Source organism: Chrysochloris asiatica, unplaced genomic scaffold (genome assembly GCF_000296735.1).
Source record: "Chrysochloris asiatica unplaced genomic scaffold, ChrAsi1.0 scaffold00025, whole genome shotgun sequence".
NCBI classification, from domain to species: Eukaryota; Metazoa; Chordata; class Mammalia; order Afrosoricida; family Chrysochloridae; genus Chrysochloris; species Chrysochloris asiatica.
This window is the reverse complement of record NW_006408543.1, coordinates 15,996,950-16,016,835: the sequence shown is the minus strand read 5'-3', so window position 1 is coordinate 16,016,835 and position 19,886 is coordinate 15,996,950. Positions and strand designations below refer to the sequence as shown.

General features: G+C 47.2%; 1 protein-coding gene across 1 annotated transcript in view; it reads left to right on the top strand.

Moving 5' to 3' along the window:
• RIN3 (Ras and Rab interactor 3) overlaps positions 1–19,886 on the top strand; it is a 117,510-nt gene that overhangs the window by 40,971 nt on the left and 56,653 nt on the right. Inside the window, exon 3 of the mRNA XM_006839562.1 lies at positions 15,452–15,524. Within this exon, the coding sequence (XP_006839625.1) occupies positions 15,452–15,524 (73 nt within the window). The remainder of the gene's footprint in view (positions 1–15,451; positions 15,525–19,886) is intronic.

The following is a 19,886-nucleotide window of genomic DNA, read 5'->3' as shown; positions in this document are numbered from 1 at the left end:
TGTCATAATAATTAGAAATAAAACTCACAAAGCAGCCATCATAGGACTCAGCATACAGCTGTTGTGACTGTTAGAGTCGGGATCGTAAGGACCCTACACACTGCAGAACCACCCAGTCCCACACCAACCTCACAGTCTTTGTGTTTGAGTCCATCGCTGCTGCCACTGAGCCAATCCATCTCATTGGGAGCCGCCCTCTTTTTCGCTGACCCTCCACTTTACCAAGCATGATGTCCTTCTCCTAGGAGTTGTTGTTGTTATGTTGTTAAGTGCCGTCGAGTCGGTTTCGACCCATAGCGACCCTGAATAGGGTTTCCGAGGCTGTAAATCTTTACAGGAGCAGATCGCCTCATCTTTCTCCCGCGGAGCAGCTGGTAGTTTCGAACTGCTGACCTTCCAGTTCGCAGCCCAATTCGTAACCACTACGCTAGTGGTCCCTCCTAATAACATATCCAAAGTACATGAGACAAAGTCTTACCATGCTCATTTCTAAGGAACTGTGTAACTGTTCTTCCAAGACAGACTTGTTCCATCTCTGGCAGTCCATTGTGTATTGAGTTTTCTTCACCAACCCCATAATTGCTTTTGCTGTCGTTGGATGCTCTTGAGTCGGTTCGGAGTCACAGCAACCTCTGTGTGCAAGGTAGAACTGCCCCACAGGGGTATGATCTCTCAGAAGATCACCAGGTCTTTCTTCCAAGGTGCGTGTAAGTGGATTAGAACCAGCAACCTTTTGGGTAGCAGTTAAGAACTTAACTATTTGCTTTCTTCAGGGGCTCCCTGAAAACTTGTTGTTGTTTAGGGCTGTCGAGTCGGTTCCGACTCATAGAGACCCTATGTAGGGTTTCCGAGGAGCGGCTGGTGAATCTGAACCGCTGACCTTGTAGTTTAAACCGACCTTGCAGTCCAGCGCATTCTGTTATTTAGGTGTGGTTGTGGGTGCGCGCAACAAAACATACACCAGTTCAACAACCTACACCTAGAATTCCATGACGCTGATGACATTCTTTGTGTAACTATTGTCACTGTTGTTGGTAAGTACCGTGGAGTCAGTTTCAACTCATAGTGACCCTACACAGGATTTCCAAGGCTGTAAATCTTTACGGGAACAGAATGCCTCATTTTTCTCCCGTGAAACCACTGATAGTTTCAAACTGCTGATCTTGAGGTTGGCAGCCTGACTCGTAACCACTACGCTACCAGAGCTCCTTTGTCACTACCCGTCCCTAAATGATTCCACCAGCATGTACATGGCCTCACTGTCCCCTCCCCAGAAATTTGCCCTTCCTTCCCCACTCCTTCCTATCGCTGGTAACCACTAGTAATTTTTGGCCTCTAGGTGGCGCTGTAGGATCAGCACTGGACTGCTAACCAGAAGGCTGGAGTTCAAACACACCAGCCAATCCTCAGAAACCCCAAACGGGGTCCGTATGAGTCAAAACCGACGCAAGGGCACTTAACAACATCAACACCTATTTGCTTAAGGAGCCCTGGTGGCTCTATGGGTTAGGTATTGGGCTGCTTGCTGTCTGCAAGGTCGGCAGTTCAAACTCATAGAATTCCATGGGAGAAAGCGGAGACTCTATGTTCCCATAAAGATCCACCTTACAGGGTTACTATGAGTCTGAACCGACTTGATGGTACTTAGCAACAGAAACAGATATTTTTTTAATCCATTCATCTATTGATGGACATTTTGGTTGCTTGGTTGCTTATACCTTTTGGTTACTGTGAATAATGTTGCACTGAAGACTGATGTTTGTTCTCCAGCGTCTTGGTGTGGTGCCGTGAATGTACTGTGTCAGGCTTTCCTATCCAAAGTCTTCTTGGTGGTGGTTATGTGCCATGGAGTTGCTTCCGACTCATAGCGAACCTGTACAGGGTTCTGATGCTGTGCGTCTTTATGGGAGCAGAAAGCCTCCTCTTTCTTCCACAGAACAGCTGGTAGTTTCAAACTAAAGACCTTGAGATTCACAGCCCAATTCGTAACCACTATGCTACCAGAAAGTCTCAACTCTCACCAAATGATTGGACAGGAGCATGCAAGGCGAGGGTTCCCGTGGTGAGTTCTCTGTCATGGTCAGGGAGAAGACAGATGAGAACTTTCCCCAGCACATTCTATGCTCACTGCCCTCCCCAGCTCCCTGGTCCAGACCTCTGTCATGGATGCTCTTCCCTACTTGGAACTTCTCCTCTGAGAGCCAGGAAGGGCCCTTGCCCAGCCATCCACAGGGCCCGGAAGGCTCCCGGTTCCTGCTTGCCTCCCTTGGCAGTCGGAGAAAACTAGTCCCAGACAATGGAAGACTTGGCTGTGGTCTGGTGTATTATGGGTAGTAGAACCAGGAGCCTGTGTGTTCAGGTTTGGGCCTTCTCCAGAGCAGGAACCAGAGTTTGCCCCACTCTGTGTTCTGGTCCTAGGCTAAGTGTCCAGAGAATGAAGTCATGGCCAGCATGGCCTTATGTGTTTCTCCTGCTGGGTCCCGGACGTTCTAGACCCCTTCTTTTATCATGGAGCGGGCTCCTCTCCACTCACACAGGCAGCTGAGCTACCGAATGCACTCAAAGAGCTGGGCCTGGGGTCCGGGGTCTCCAGGACCCCAGAGGACTTGTTGCCCTCCTCAACCCCACCCTAAGAACAGGGGGGACCATTTTCCTCTATTTTAGAAAATCGGGCCTTTGGAAAAACAACTGCCATTTGTCCACCTCAGCCACCTACTAATGTCTGGGTCGTGGTTTCCCTGGTAACCGTGGTGTTGCAGGGCAGCTGTGGCCTTGAGAACGGGGAGGAAGCTGTGTCTTGCAGGGGGCTCATGGGTCAGTGATGGCACACGCAGTCTATCGCTACCCCCACATGACCTCTGTCCAGCTTCTTGTCACTCTAGTTTTCATTCTTGGCCCCCCAAATGCCTAGTCTTTCCCAAGCCTGGTAAGCTAGTGCTTTGTTTAGGAAGAGATGGGGTGAGTTCTCTGAGTTAACATGCTCAGCTGGAACCGAAAGGTTAGCTGTTCAAGTCCATCCAGAGACACCCTGGAAGAAAAATGTGGCAATCTACATCCGAAAACGTAACCAGTGAATGCCCTCTGGGGTTCGGTTCTGCTCTGACACCCATGAGGGTGCATGAGTTGCAGTTGGCATGACAGCAGCTAGTATTGGTTAGGAAGTGGGCTCAGACTCCATGGGTCTCGTGTCTTCCAGCTCATTTGGGGTAATAGGAGTTTTCTGAGAACGTTAGCTCAATGTGTCACATGAGGGCTTTGGGGTACAGTCTGGGGTACAAATCAAAGTTTTGCCCCAGCCAGGCCTTTTCTCATCCCTCTGAAAACCTAACCAAACCCACTACCATCAAGTTCATTCTGACCCTATGTAGGATGTATATAGACCCTCTGTGTGGCGCTGCAGGATAAGCACTAGATCACAAAATATTTATTTGAACCACAAGGTGATGGTTCAAACCCACCAGCCGTTCCTCAGAAACCCTATACAAGGTCACTATGAGTCAGAACTGGCTGATGACACTTAACACTTAACAACACTTAACAACAACAACAACAGGACAGAGTAGAATGCCCCCCACACACACACAGGGTTTCTGAGACTGTAAATCTTTATGTGAGTTAACAGCCTCATCTTTCTCTCATGGAGTGGCAGTAGATTTGAACCCACAACCTTGCGTGGTTAGCAGCTCACAGCACCACCTAGGCTCCTTCCTAGATCCCTCTATTCCCTCTCTGCCTCCTTATCCAGTGCTGGTTCCACAAACACATATTGAACCCTTGTTACAATGGTACAAGTTTGTAGGTTTATTCTTAGATAAAATCAATTTCTCCTCTCTGCTGCCACCACCTCACCACATTTGCAGCCATTGATAGGTTGAGCCAGTAGTTTTGAATCTCCAGTCCCAGGAAAGAGCCCCACATAGTGGTGGTTGTTCATTGCCATCAAGTCAATTCCAACTCCTGTCAACCTTATGTGTGCAGAGTAGAACTACGCCCTAGGATCTTTTTTAAAATAATATTTTATTATGTTTCTGGTGACGATTTCTGCAGCAGTTCTAGTTCCCCATCAATCATTGTTCAGTGACGTTGACTATTTATATTCTTAATAATACATGAACATTCTCATTATTTTCATTCTGGTTGTTCCGTTTCCATTAATCTAGTTTCCCTGCCCCTTACAGTCTCATCTTTGTTTTAAAGCAATTGTTGACCTGTTTGGTCACACACAGGTTGGCTTTTGAAAGGAGCATAGTGCTTACAGGTGATATTCATTATTTTTTTAGCTAATCTAAAATCAGAACCGTCAAGTCGGTTCTGATTCATAGCAGCCCTGCATAGCGTTTCTCAAGAAGCAGCTGGTGAGTATGAACCACCAACCTTGCGGTTAGCAGTCCACTCCAGAGCACCACATTTCCTTGTCATCCTTGGATTCCTGGTGTGGCACTGTAGGATCAGCACCAGACTGTGAACCACAGGGTCGGCAGTTCAAACCCACCATCTGCTCCTCGGAAACCCTATACAGGGTTGCTATGAGTTGGAACTGACTCAATAGCATTTAGCAACAATGGTCATCCTCAGCAAGATGTGTCCTCATTCTGTTTTCATGCAGTGACCTTTTTATCATCTAAGGTCAAGTCCAGGTGTGGGTCAACAAATGTCCATCTGTCATTTGTTAGCAAAGAAGAATCAGATCCAAATGAACCACATGTGACTGGCCACCACCTACACTTACTATGCACCACGTACGACGTGTTTCTAGTTCTTGAATTCATGTGACTCAGTCACGGGAAATTTGTGGCAATAAAACCGGGCATGTCTGAAGTTTACCTGTATACCGTCTTTGAAGAGTGTCGACTATTCAAATTGATAATGTCAATAAAGATTGCAGGCAGGACTTTGACCCGGGGCAAGAACGATTACTGTTAAATGCTCACTCATTAATGACATCAGTCATCAGACCAGCGGCCTTTGAGCCTATGCTGAGTCCTGGTAACTCCGCGTACGGTTTTCAGTGCCTGTGGTCTTTCAGAAGCGGGACACCATTCCAGTCTTCCCAGGTGCTGGTGGGGGGATTCAAACTGCCAGCCTGGTGGTGGTGGTCGTGGTTGTTAAGTGCTGCTCAGTCGGTTCTGATTCATAGCAACCCTGTATAGGGTTTCTGAGGAGCAGATGGTGGGTTTGAACTGTTGACCTTGTGCTTCAAAGAATAACTGATGGGTTTGAGCTACAGACCTTACCATTAGTAGTCCAGTGCTTGTCTTACAGTACCACATAAGAGTTGGTTATTAACACCAATAGAGTCCTGGTGTAGGCACTGTCGATTAAGCACTAGACCACAAGGTCATTTGAATCACAAGGTTGGCAGTTCAAACTCACCGGTAGCTCCTCAGAACCCCTATACAGGGTTGCTATGAGTCAGAACCAATGATGGCACTTAACAAGAATTAGCACCATTAATCTTCACAATTGTTGTTGGTTGCATTTGAGACCATTGCTGTTGGCATTTGTACCAATGCATTGTGGGGCCCACCTCTTTTTCTCAGTCCCTCCACTTTACCAAGCGTAATGTTCTCCTACTACAGTGACTGGTCCCCCCATCATAGTATATCCAAAGTATGAGAGGTGAAATCTGGCCATCCTGGCTTCTAAGGGTCATTCTGGCTGCACTTCTTCCAAGCACAGACTTGATTGTTCTTTTGGCAGCCCATGGCACTTTCAATATTCTCTTCCAACACCATAACTCAAAGCACCAATTCTTCTATGGTCTTCCTTATTCACTGTCCAACTTTCACATGCATATGAGGTTACTGAAAATACCATGGCTTGGGTCCGGCACACCTTAGTCTTCAAACTGATGTCTTTGCTTTTGAATAATTCAAAGAGATTTTGTGCAGCAAAAATGCAAATTTCTGGACTGCTGCTTCCATGAACACTGAATGTGCATCTAAGCAAAATGAAGTCTTGGACAACTTCAGTCTTTTCTCTGTTTGTCATGATGTTATTTATTGGTCCCAGTGGTGAAGATTCTTGTTTTCTTTACATTGACGTTACAGACTAAGAGATAATATTTGCTATGTACGTGTCTCACCAAGGACTTGTTTTTAGAATACAAACACTCAAAACTCAATGTTACAGACAAATAATTGGAGCCCCCACCTACATTGACTCCTGACATGAACAAGTAGTAATCCTTTATTGTGTTAATAAGCACTGAGGTATTGGATTTGTTTGTTACAGCAGGTAGCGGTAAGTAGCCTCACTAATTGAACACCTACTCTCCTAAACCAGGGGTTGTCAAATGTTTTCTGTAAAGGGCCAAATTATCAATATTTTCAATGTTGTGGGCCATGTGGTCTCTGTAGCAACTGTTCTTTACCCTTGTATTGAGAGCAATCATAAATAATATAGAAATGAAAAAAAAAAAAAACAATAATCCAATCTAAATATGGGCAAAGGACCTCTTGTTTTTATTCAGTGCCATTGAATCAGTTCTGACTCATAGCAAGCCTATATAGGGTTTCCTAGGAGCGGCTGGTGAGTTTGATCCACTGACCTTGTAGTTCAAACTGACCTTGCAATCCAGTGCTTATCCTACAGCGTGACACTGGGGATTCCAGAAGAGTGCTATTGTTGTTGTTGTTAAGTGACATGGAGTCAGTTCCGACCCATAGCAACTGTGTATAGGGTTTCCAAGGAGCGGCTGGTGAGCTTTAACCACCAACCCTGTTGTTCAAACCAACTTTAATCCACCACATTATCCCACAGTGCCACACTAGGCCACCAATGGATCTCTAAGATCTGTTTTTATCCCAAGAAGATCGACAAATGACCAACTAGCACGTGACCAGATGCTCAACATCATTGGTTATCAGGGAAATGCACATCAAAACTTCACACCCAGTAGGAGGGCTACAGTGAAAAGTCTATGATCAAAATAATCAAGGACTGGTTGGGATGTGGAGAAACTGAAAATTCTTACAATGCAAGGAGGCCTAGTGGCGCTGTAGGATAAGCACTGAATTGCTTAGGCTAGGTGGGCAGTTCAAAGTCACTAGCATCTCCTTAGGAGAAAGGTGAGACTTTCTGCTCCTGTAAAGATTGACAACCTTAGAAACCCTAGACAGGGTGGCTGTGAATCAGAATCAACTCGCTGGCCGTTACCTTGGACTTGAGCTACATGCTGGTGGGGAGAACAGTATGGTGCTTTGAGAAAATCTAAGGCAGTTTCTTAAAATGCTAAAGAGCAATTACCACAGGACTCAGCAACGCCATTCCTAGGCATGTACCCCAAAAAGTTAAAAACCTACATCCAGACAAAAACTTGTACACAAATGGTCATAGCAGTTTTACACATTGTTGTTGTTAAGTGCCATGGAGTTGGTTCCGACTCATTTTGACCCTGTGTAGGTCTCGTGATATGGCACTGTAGGATCAGCACTGGACTGTGAACCTCAAGGTCAGCAGTTCAAACCCACCAGCTTCTCTTCGGAAACCCTATTCAGGTTCACTATGAGTCAAAACTGACTCGACGGCACTGAACAACAACAACAAGGGTTTCTAAGGAGCGCCCGGTGGGTTTGAACCACCTACACTGAGATTAGCAGTCCAGTGCTAATCCTACAGCTCCACACCAGGATTCGGCCTTATGCATTGTTGTTGTTGTTGTTGTTAATTGCCGTCACATTGGTTTTGACTCTGGTAGGGTTTCTAAGGAGCAGCTGGTGGGTTTGAACAGCAGACCTTGAGGTTAGCAATCCAGTGCTTATCCTGCAACGCCACAGCAGGACTCAGCCTTACTTACTTATATTGTTGTTGTTGTTTTTGTTGAGTGCTGTCCAGTCATTTCCAACCCATAGCAGACCTGTATAGGATTTCCGAGGAATGGCTGGTAAGCTTGAACCATCGACCTTGCGGTTTAAACCGACTTTGCAGTCCAGTGAACTAACTAGCAGTACCACACTAAGGAGCTCTGGTAACGTAGTGGTTACGAATCAGGCTGCGAACCGGAAGGTCAGCGGTTCGAAACTACCAGCCACTTCGCGAGAGAAAGATGAGGCTTTCTACTCCCGTAAGGATTTACACCCTCGGAAACCCTATTCAGGGTTGCTATGGGTCGGAACCGACTCGACGGCACTTAACAACAACAACAACAACAACAACAACAACCACACTAAGGAGCTCTGGTAGCGTAGTGGTTACGAATCGGGCTGCGAACCGGAAGGTCAGCGGTTCGAAACTACCAGGCGCTCCGCGGGAGAAAGATGAGGCTTTCTACTCCTGTAAAGATTTACACCCTCGGAAACCCTGTACAGGGTCGCTATGGGTCGGAACCGACTCAATGGCACTTAACAACAACAACCACACTAAGACTCAGCCTTAACTCCTGATAGCCCCAAATTGAAGACTACTCAAATATCCGTCGGTGAGTGAATGGTGAAACAAACTGTGAGCACATCCGTGCCATGAAATACTACTAAACAGTTGTTGTTGTTGTTGTTGTGATGTGCCGTGGAGTCGGTTTCCACCCATAGCAACCCTGTACAGGGTTTCTGAGGCTGTAAATCTTTACGGGAGCAGAACGCCTCATCTTTCTCCCGTAGAACAGCAAGTAGTTTTGAACTGCTGACCTTAAGGTTCGCAGCCCAATTCGTAACCACTACGCTACTAGAGCTCCTTACTAAGCAGTAGCAAGGGGCAAACTGCTGATACACAGCATGACTGAACCTCACTTTCAAAAGGATACATGATTCCATTGGTGTAAATATTTTTGAAGCAACATATCGAGAGAGCTGGAAAACATGTAAGTGGCTGCCAGACGTTAGAGACGGGACTGTAAAAGGTAGCACCCAGGAGTCTTAGGGTGATGTACAGTCAAGTGTCTTTATTAGGGCTGGTTACACAAAGCTACACATGTGATAGCATGCATAGAAATGCATATATGGACTGTCAGAAGAACAAACAAATCTGTCCTTGGAAGAAGTACAGCCAGAATGCTCCTTAGAAGTCAAGATGGCAAGACTGGGTCACACATACCTTGGATGTATTATCAGGAGTGACCAGTCCCTGGGAAAGGACATCATGCTTGGTAAAGTGGAGGGTCAGCGAAAAAGAGGAAGCCCCTCAAGGAGATGGAGTGATTGTCAGGATGGTACAGGACTAGGCATGGTTTCATTCTGTTGTACAGAGTCTCTGAGTCGGCACCAACTTGATGGCACTTGACAACAACAACACACACGTGTCTGAGAACTCTTTCTATATGTTTTGCTCTCTTTTTTAAAAAGAAAACACACACACACACACAAAGCCACATATTCTATGATTCCATTTATATGAAATCTCAAAAATAGGCAAATCCATGGAGACGGAAATGTGCATTCTTGTGGTTAAGTGCCTTCGACTTGGTTCTGAGTCATAGCACCATGTATAGGGTTTTCTGAGAAGCAACTGGTGGATTTGAACCACTGACCCTACAGTTCAAACCCACCATTAGTGGTTGAAATTAAGAAGGGTATGTGACAGGGTTGTATTCTTTCACCATACTTATTCAACCTGTATGCTGAGCAAATAATCCGAGAAGCTGGGTTCTATGAAGAAAAATGTGGCATCAGGATTGGAGGAAGACTCATTAACAAGCTGTGATATGCAGATGATACAACCTTGCTTGCTGAAAGTGAAGAGGACTTAAAATATTTACTGATGAAGATTGAAGAGTACAGCCTTCAGTGTGGATTGCATCTCAATGTAAAGAAAAAAATCTTCACCACTGGACCAATAAATAACATGCTTATCAATGGAGAAAAGATTGAAGTCATTCTTCTTGGATCAACTGTCAACACTCATGGAAGCAGCAGTCAAGAAATCAAATGACGTTATTGCATTAGGCAGATCTGATGCACAAGACCTTTTTCAAGTGTTAAAGAGCAAAGATGTCAGCTTGAGGACTAAGGTGCACCTTGAGCCAAGCTATGGTATTTTCAATAACCTCATATACATGTGAAAGTTGGACAGTAAATAAGGAAGACTGTAGAAGAATTGATGCTTTTGAGTTATGGTGTTGGAGAAGAATATTGAAAGTGCCATGGGCTGCCAAAAGAACAAACATCTGTGTTGGAAGAAGTGCAGCCAGAGTGCTCCTTGGAGGCCAAGATGGCCAAACTTCATCTCTCATACGTCAGACATATTGTCAGGAGAGACCAGTTGCTGGAGAAAGATATCATGTTTGGTAAGGTGGAGGGTCAGAGAAAAAGAGGAAGACCTCCAGCGAGATGGATTGGCCAAGTGGCAGTATCAATGGGCTCAAACATGGCAATAATTGTGCGGTTGGCCCAGGATCAGGCAGTGTTTCCTTCTGTTGTACATAGGGTCACTGTGAGTTGGTACTAACTCAATGGCACCTAACAACAACATGGCTGAGGATGTGGCATGATAGAAAGTGATCTCTTAACGGTTCAGGATTTATCTTTGGATGATGGAAATGTGCTGGAGTTCTATGGTTACGGTGATTGCTCACGTTTGTGACTCAACTAAAAAAATATTTAAATCACTGAACTGTATACTTTAAAAGGGTGGATTTTATAGTGTGTGAATTCTATCTCAAAAAAAGAACTATATAATTATAGAACTAAAATTATTTTTATTTTTCTCAACTTGGGCATCATCGTGAGCCTTTTAGAGTCCTGGTGTGGCACTATGGGTTTGTGTGCTGGACCACAAGGTTGGTTTGAACCAGAAGGTCAGCAATTCAAGCTCACCAGCTTCTCCTTGGAGACTCTGTACAGGGTTGTTATGCGTCAGAACTGAACTTTTTTACTTCGGATGCCCCACAAGTGAAGCATCTCGCCTTGTATATTTCTTTGTAATTTGCTGTGAGCCTTTCATTTTTTAAAAAAGAAAAGTTCAGTAGAGAAAGAACTTGTTCAGGAGAGCCAGTGTTGTGTGGAGCATCACTCTAGATGCTGGGGGCTCCGTGGAGAACAAAAGAGACATATGCAGTCTCTCTCCTTGGCAGTTCATTTGTACAACTGAGTGATAAAATGGAACTCAAAAGAAACAAAAAACAACCCTATGTACAATAGCTTTCAGTTCTTCATAATGTTTCACTTTGACTGTGGGTTGATTGGTGCTAGAAACCGACCAGGACACACCTGCCTGGCACACCCACCCTCTGTTGACCGTGCCTTGATGGTCCCCTTCCTGCTTCCCACTCACTTTGCCACCTTAACCCCGTCCAGCTTCAGCGATTCTCACCTCACCCTTTGAAAGAGAAGGGTTTAGACAGGACCTGGCTCATTTCACCTGTGGCTTTGCCCAGGGACCTGGGGGTCCTACCAAGGTTGTGCAGAGCTGGCTACCTGGAGCTGGCATCTTTGTTGGGAGGGCAGGCTAACTTGGCTCTGCTGCAGGTTTTTGGCAAGGACAGAGCAGGTACGGGAAATTTTGAGGGTCTTTCAGAAGCTGGCTGGGCAGAGTGAGGGCCAATGTGGTCCCCTCAGCGTGGGTGATAGATACAAGGGCTTGTCTGTCAGCTGTGCCTCATAAGACAGTTGTTGTTAGGTGCCATCGAGTTTGTTCTGGACCCATAGTGACCCTGTGTTCAACAGAACTAAACACTGCCCAGTCCTGCGCCATCCTCACAATTGCTGCTACACTTGAGCCCATTGCTGCTGTCACTGTGCCTGTCCATGTCGTTGAGGGTCTCCCTCTTTTAAACTGGCCCTCCACTTTACCAAGCACAGTGTCCTTCTCCAGGCACTGGTCCCGCCATCCTGACTTCTAAGGAGCATTCTAGCTGTACTTTTGGAAGTTCGTGTTATCTTTAATATTCTTCTCCAACACCGTAACTCAAACGCATCCGTTCTTCTAAGGTCTTCCTTCTTCACTGTTCAACTTTCACGTACACATGAGGTTACTGGAAACACCATGGCTTGAGTCAGGCACCCCTTCAAGGACTAAAAGCCACGAAGGGTATTCAAGCTGAGAACACTGGAGACCAGCCAGCTTTACACCAACCAGCTTTTGGATTTTTGCTAATGGCAGTCCTGTGTGCTCCCCAACAACAACAATATATATTCAGAGTTGCACAGCCCTGGTCGATTTTGGCACATTGTCACACTTCAGACAGAAATCCTGTACCCTTGAGCTCTCTCTGTACCTGTAGCTCACCTCCCCGACAACACTGTGTTGTTGTTAGGTGTCATCGAGTCAGTACCAACTCATAGCACAGCAGAATGAAACACGGCCCAATCCTGAGCCAGCCTCACTACTGTTGCCATGCTTGTTGAACCCATTGATGCTGCCACTTGGCCAATCCATATCATTGGGGGTCTTCCTCTTTTTCTCTGACCCTCCACCTTACCAAACATGATATCCTTCTCCAGCGACTGGTCCCTCCTGACAATATGTCCGAAGTATGAAAGACGAAGTTTGGCCATCCTGGCCTCCAAGGAGCACTCTGGCAACACTTCTTCCAACACAGATCTGTTGGTTCTTTTGGCACTGTTGTTGTTGTTAAGTGCCGTCAAATTGGTTCCGACCCACAGAGACCCTGTACAAGATTTCCAAGGCTATAAATCTTTAGGGGAGCAGAAAGCCTCATCTTTCTTCCACGGAACAGCTGGTAGTTTCGAACTGCTGACCTTGTGGTTCGCAGCCCAATTCGTAACCACTATGCTACCAGAGCACTAAGCAACCACAAATCTGCCTGTAGATTCCATTCTAGATTTTCACACCCTGAGGGAGGCTGGTTGTATCTGCCCATCCTGCCCCACGCAGATGACAAGGGAAAATAAGACCCGCCCCTGCTCTGGGCTAGGGGTGGCTCCTTGCCCCTGTTACTCACGATAGGAAAACGTGCAAAGTTTCCTGATGCAGGCATGTGTGGTCTGCACAGCACGTCCTGCGTGTCACTTTCCTGGGGACAGGTTGGAGTCATCGGGCAAGGCTGTGAGGCAGAAGGTGGTCCCTAGAGCTGAGCTCTGAAGGCAGGGAAGGACAAAGACAAATTCTCCGTGCATGGCCTGAGCAAAGGCAAAACAAAAAACAAACCTGTTAATTCCAGCTCAGTAGAACTGAGCTCCAGAGGGTGTTCACTGACTCTAGGGCACTGAGCAACAGCCCTTGGCTGCCATTGTCTTGTTCCTTGTGGAGACAGTAGGTGTTGTGTCAAAAGTAAGCACTAGGTGGCGCTGTGGTAATACAACAAGGTCCCTGGATGGCATAAATGCTGGACTGTAGGATCAACACTGGACTGAGAACCACAAGGTCAAACTCACCAGCTGCTCCTCAAAAATCCTATACAGGGTCGCTATGAATCGGAACTGACTCGATGGCACTTAACACCAACAACCCTAATGTAATAGTTTAGTAAAGTGGAAGGGTCACTGAATAAGAGGAAGATGCCCAACATGATAGATTGATAGAGTGGCAGCAATAATGGGCTTAAATAGGACAATTGTGAGGACGGTGCAGGTCTCTGTGAGCTGGAACCAACTCGGCAGCACCAAACAACAACTGCAGTGTAGATAAATGTGTTGGCAATTGCCACTGACTGAGTCATTCTGCCTCACGGTGACCTTGTGTATGACAGAATGCAGCGTGCCTGGCCCCTCGCCATCTGCGTGAAGGTTGGCTGGGTCAGCCCATTTCAGTGAGCAATTGTCCTTTATCCTTTTCTGCTGACTCTCCACTTTATCAAACATGACACTTTTCTGTCGGAAATGGATGACTGCAAATTTTAAAAAAAACATGTTAACTGTTGAGAACAGCGCTGAACCTGCAGAAAGAAGGTGAATGTAGAAATAAAACTATTTAAAGAAAACACTTGGGGGATTCTGCACTATAGGACTGACCGTCTCGCAGACCATCCATGCAGCAGGAATTGGGCTTTGAGAGCAGGGTCTGTGTGTGAATCTGGAAAGGTTCTTCCTCTTTGTAGATGGAGGAACTGAGGTTGAGAGGGAAGGGACGTACTCAGGGTCAGAGCCAGGTCTGGGACGCATCTACCTCACAGAAGCCTGAAGAACCTCAGGAAACCAGAATTAAAATGCCATGTCCGCGTGTTTCTTGGCTCCTCTGGTTCCCAAGCAAGTTTGTGGTGGGGACCCAGGTCTGGGAGCAGCACTGCTGGCTGCCTGGAGCCATGGAATGAGAGTCAGATTTATGGGAGATCATGCCTGGACCACTGATTAATTGTAAGGCCACAAACTACTTACCTCGCCACACCGGTTTGCTTCCTGAGACTCCCAAGGCTGGTGTGATGTAGCACCTGGCCTACGGTGGTCAGCTTGTCCTCAGCCTGCAGGACACCGTCACCATGTCCTGGTGCCCAGTGCTCTGAGGAGCCATCAAATGCCAGCATTCCCCTTCCTTGCCAGAGCTGTAAAATGCCAGGCTGCCTCTCCTTGGACTATACCCATTCAGCCACACAAGCTAGGTTGTCATGTGCCCTGGGGTTCTGGGCTAAGAGGTCAGTGAGCCCAGTTCAGCATCCCTGGACAGATGTACTTCCCAGAGGACTCTGCAGAACGGGGCAGCTTGCTTTCCTCCCCCTGACCCTTCATCGACCTCAGAATTGCCAAGAAGTAAGTCCATTCCTGAGTCCTGCTGGGAGGTTAGAAATCACAAATAGAATCATTTTCTGTGATCCTCAAATGGTTGGCTGTCAGCCACACATCTCAGATGGCTGCAGAGTGGGCGCTTCCCACCCAAGCACCCAAACACCCGAGCCAGCAGCGAGCAGAGGAGGATGAGTGCTGGTGCCCCACTTACACCATCTGCATGGAAGTTGTGTTTACAGACGAAGTAAAGGAGCGAATCACTTGGAGAAAAAAAGCGGCACTGTAGAATAAGCGCAAAGCCAGTGATTCAAAACCACCAGCCGCTCCTCAGAAACCCAGTTCGAACACAGGGTTGGAACCAACTGTGAGTCGGATCCAACTCAACAGCACTGGAACAAGAAGTCTGCTCCATGAGAGGACAGTGACCCTTTACGTTTGTAGTTCTGTTTTTCAACCTAGAATCCAAAAGAGATGGAACACGTAACACGAGCCGCTCTCATGGATGATCCCCTGTAATCTCAGTGGAGATTCTGATGTCATTTCCGATCGCTGTCAAGTCTATTCTGACTCCCGGCGTTCCCACATGCCTCAGAGTGGAACTGCACTCAGGGTTTTCAGTAGCTGATTTTTCAGGAAGAGACTGCCAGGCTGTTCCTACACGGTACCTCTGGGTGAGGGCGTTAAGACCGTGAGGACTTCCTCTTAAATACAGGTACTCGCTTCTCACTTACCGGAAGCCCAGTCGGCAGCAGATGTGGAGGGTGTGCAGCCGGCCAGGTGCTGTAGCAGGTACCAGGCACCCACCATGGACAGACACGACCCCTGCCTCACAGTCACCCCTCTTTCCATCTGAGCAGAAAAAAGCCTTTCTCATCAAAAGCCTTCTTGTGTCTCTGCAGTCTTGTACCTGGAAGGCTCGGTTCTGGTGTTTGAGGACATCTTCAGATTGATCGCGTTCTACTGTGTCAGTAGGTGAGTAGACCCAGCCTTGCTGTGAGCACAGAACCGGAGGGCATCTGGTTGTAACAGACGATCCCCCGCCACCTAGGGTGGGTCCAGGGAAGCCACCGAGGAAAGAGTGAAGTCTAGAGGGGGCAGGAAGAGGGAGGGGCAGCCCCCTGGCTTCGTTCTGGGAGCTATGAGGGGAAATGTTGGTTTGATGGTTTGATTTCTTAGACCAGATGTTAGGGACCCTTCTCTGGCTCATTGCCCTCCCCAACTTCCTGTGTGGTCATCATCAAGGACAGGTTGAGTTCTGTGTGGACCTGACCCCAGCCTTGCAGCAGGACAGGGGGCATCCTGCAGGGACAGCGGAAGATGCTGATGCCCCCAGCCCCCACATTCTCGTGGGAGGGAGCTGGTGGTTACCAAGCAACTGCTGGGTGGATTGGGTGTCTGGTAACTACCCACTCAACCTCCTCTGGCCATTCAGAACTGGTTTCACATCAACAGGAACTTGTAGATGCCTTAGGTACCTTCAACCATGTACTTGAGCTACAGTGTCTCGGCAAGGGTTGGGCAGAATGTCTTAGGGCCCAGGGTCCAGAGAAGCCCACTTCTCCCTGCTTTAAAAAAACATCCCCACCTGCTGCAGGTGAACAGCGCGCCCCACCTACCAGGACCCCTGTGCAGAGGTGATGCTGATCATAAGCAGCCATGCTAACATCTGTCTCGGTTGTCCCCGCCCTATGCTCAGGGCATTGTCTCCTTAAATCTTCCAAACCATTCCAAAAGCTAAGTGCTCTTGTTACCCCCATTTTACAGATGGGTCAACTGAGACTGAGGAGAAACTCTCTCAAGGTTACGCAGTTGGAGACACCCTGGAGACAACTCCAAAGTCCACACTATTTTCCTAGATCAACCCAATGTGTCCCCACTGCCCACCGACCCACTGCCAAGTCAAGTCAATTTCCAACTCATAGCAACCTTCTAGGATAGAGCAGACTGCCTGATCTGTCTCCCACAGAGTGACTGGCGGGCTTGAACTGCCTCTTTCAGTTAGCAGCCCAGTGCTTAACCACTGCACCACCAGGGCTCTTCTGATGACCGACAGACTCATTTTACCACAGGCAAAATAGTAGAGACCCCCTGCTCTGTGTAAACCATGATGTTCCAAGTTCTCAAGAGACGAGAGACTCACTCCCCTTCCAGGAAGTTAGTGTTCAAACTGTACCAACTGCATATTGTTTTAGCATAGAGATGGTGTGGTGTTGTAGGGTATGCACTGAACTGCAAGGTCAGGTTGAACCATAAGATCGGTGGTTAGAACTAACCAGTAGGTCCTTGGAAACCCTCTACGGTGTCACTCTGGGTTGGAACCGACTCAAGGGCACTTAACAACAGAGGGGTCTGAATGAATGAATGCATCATTGCAAAGCTCAGAACTTGTAGTAGTTACTTCACCTCTCTGGGCCTCAACTTCCTCTTCTGTGAAATGGGTGTGATGATACTGACTGCAGATGCTGGTGGGTCAGTTTTCTGCCAGGCACTCAGTAGATGTTCTGGTTCTGTTCCTATGGGCTGCACCTGGGTGGAGGGAGTGCTGGGAACAGTGGCTTCATCTGCATCAGGGAGATCTGAACCACAGTCCTCAGAGCTACTGCTGCCCCCTCCCACAGTCCAGAGAAGCAGATGCCAGAAGGGACAGAGGAACAAGTCAGGACCCTCATCGTATCAGTGCTTGGTAATGGCACTACCGAAACCCTACCAGGAGCAGTTAGGCCAGGGCAATAAAAGTATCCAAATTAGGAAGGAGGAAGTGAAAGTCTCTTTTCAAAGATGACAAGATCCTACACATAGAAAAGCCCCCAAAGACTTCACTACAAAACTATTAGAACAAAGAAATGAATCCAACATGGTGTCCAGGTACGAAGTCAACACACAAAACTCAGTCGGGGTTTGAGACATGAACATGAGCAAGTGGGAAGGGAAGGAAGACAACCAGGTGCCCATTCACGTGTCCTCAGGCTCCCAAGGAGCTCCCAGGGGGACCGCAGGACACGGAGCCTGGTATCCCTGTGTCTGAGGGGGGCCCTTCAGGAGTGAGACTCTGCCTGGGGATGGAGACCGTAGCTGGGGGTGGGGACCTGCTGCCTCATCGCCGTGTGACCTCTGGCAATTCAGTCAACCTCTCCCAGCCCTGCTGCCGCTGCTAGCCAGGGTGCTAGCCAGGATGGAGCTGTAACCCGAGTTCTGGAGTGCTACCACCATAAGATGAGGCTTTCTGCTCCCGTCAAGATTTACAGCCTCGGAAACCCTGTACAGGGTCGCTATGAGTCGGAACCAACTCCACGGCACATAACAACAACAACAACCACCTGTTGTTGATCCTGTCCCGGCTGACTTCTTTAGAACCCAACACAGGAGCAGCCTAAGGCAGGTATTTCATACCCCATTGTGTCTCCTGCAGGGCCCCAGGTAGGCAAAAGATTTATACTCAGCTGGTAACTAGAAGGTTGGTGGTTCAAACCCACCCAGCAACCCCAAGGAAGAAATGCCTGGCAATCTGCTTCCATAAAGATTACAGCCAGTGAATGCTTATGGAGCCATTCTGCTCGGCATCGATTGGACCATCACTTGTCATCAGTTTGTCGCACTGTGGTGGCTTTTGTGTGGCTGTGATGCTGGAAACAATGCCACCGGTATTTTAAATACCAGCAGGGTCATCCATGGTGGACAAGTTTCAGCTGAGCTTCCAGACTAAGCTAGACTAGGAAGAGCGAGAGGCAGATTACTCCTGAATGTTTAGCCACTGAAAACCTTATGAATACCAGCAAAACATTGCCAAATATACATATGAAAACATTATGAACAACAGCAAAACATTGTGAGATTTGGTACCAGAAGATAATAGTTAGTAGTGGTTAGGTGCCATTGAGTCAGTACTGACTCATAGCGACCCTATGCACAACAGAACGAAACACTGCCCCATCCTGGGCCAACCTCACAATCATTGCTAGGCCTGAGCCCAATCCACTGCTGCCACTGTGCCTATCCACCTCATTAGGGGAGTCTTCCTCTTTTTCTACCACCCTCCACTTTACCAAACATGATATCCTTCTCCAGGGACTGGTCCCTCCTGACAATATGTCTGAAATATGAGAGACAGAGTTTGGCCATCTTGGCTTCCAAGGAACACTCTGGCTGCACTTCTTCCAATACACAGATCTATTGGTTCTTTTGACAGCCCATGGCACTTTCAACATTCTCCTCCAACACCATAACTCAGATGCATCAATTCTTCTACGGTCTTCCTTATTCACTGTCCAACTTTTGCATGAATATGAGGTTATTGAAAACACCATGGTTTGGATCAGGCGTACCTTAGTCCTCAAACTGATGTCTTTGCTCTTGAACACTTTACAGAGGTCTGTGCAGCAGCTTTGCCTAATGCAATATGTCATTTGATTTCTTGACTGCTGCTTCCATGAGTGTTGATGGTTGATCCAAGCAAAATGAAGTCTTTGACAACCAGAAGTAAGCCCCTCAAATCAGAAGACACTTAAGATACGGCTGGAGAAGAGCTGCCTTCACAAAGTAGAGTTGACAATGATGACACAAACGGAGGAAAGCTTTCAGGATCGTCATTTGCTGAAGAGTAGAACTGCCCCATTTGGGTTTCCAAGTTTGTAAGTCTTTTCAGAAGCAGACTGCCTCATCATTCTCCCACAGAGCGACTGGCGGGCTCGAACTGCCTCCCCTTCTGTCAGCAGCCCAGTGCTTAACCACTGTACCACCAGGGCTCTTCTGCTGTGTATCTCCCCAAGTCATTCTGACAATTGTCAGAATACAAATTGAAATCTTTCAACAAACTCAACAACTCAAACTGAGGAGACACAGCTACAAACATCCATTCATAATTGGAACATGAAGTAGAATTCATAAAGATCGTAAATCTTAAAGAACTCATAAAGGCATTGCTGTTGGTGGTGGTAAGTCCCATCGAGTTGTTTCTGACTCATAGCGACTTTGTGTGGGGTTTCCAAGAAGCAAATGGTGAGTTTGAACCACCGTCCTTGTGGTTCAAAGCGACTTTTAGGTCCAGTGCTTATCCTACAGCGCCACCCCTGGACTCCATAAAGGCACTGATGAGCTGAAATGGACTGGTATTGGCCATTTTGAATCTGACAATCATATGGTTTACTGTGCCGGGAATGACAGGTTGAAGAGGAATGGCATCACGTTCATTATCCACAAGATCTATCTTGAAGTACAATGTCTGTGATAAGATAGCATTCAAACAACTACAAGGAAGACCAATTAATTACCACTATACTCTGGTAGCGTAGTGGTTACGAATCGGGCTGCGAACTTTAAGGTCAGCGGTTCAAAACT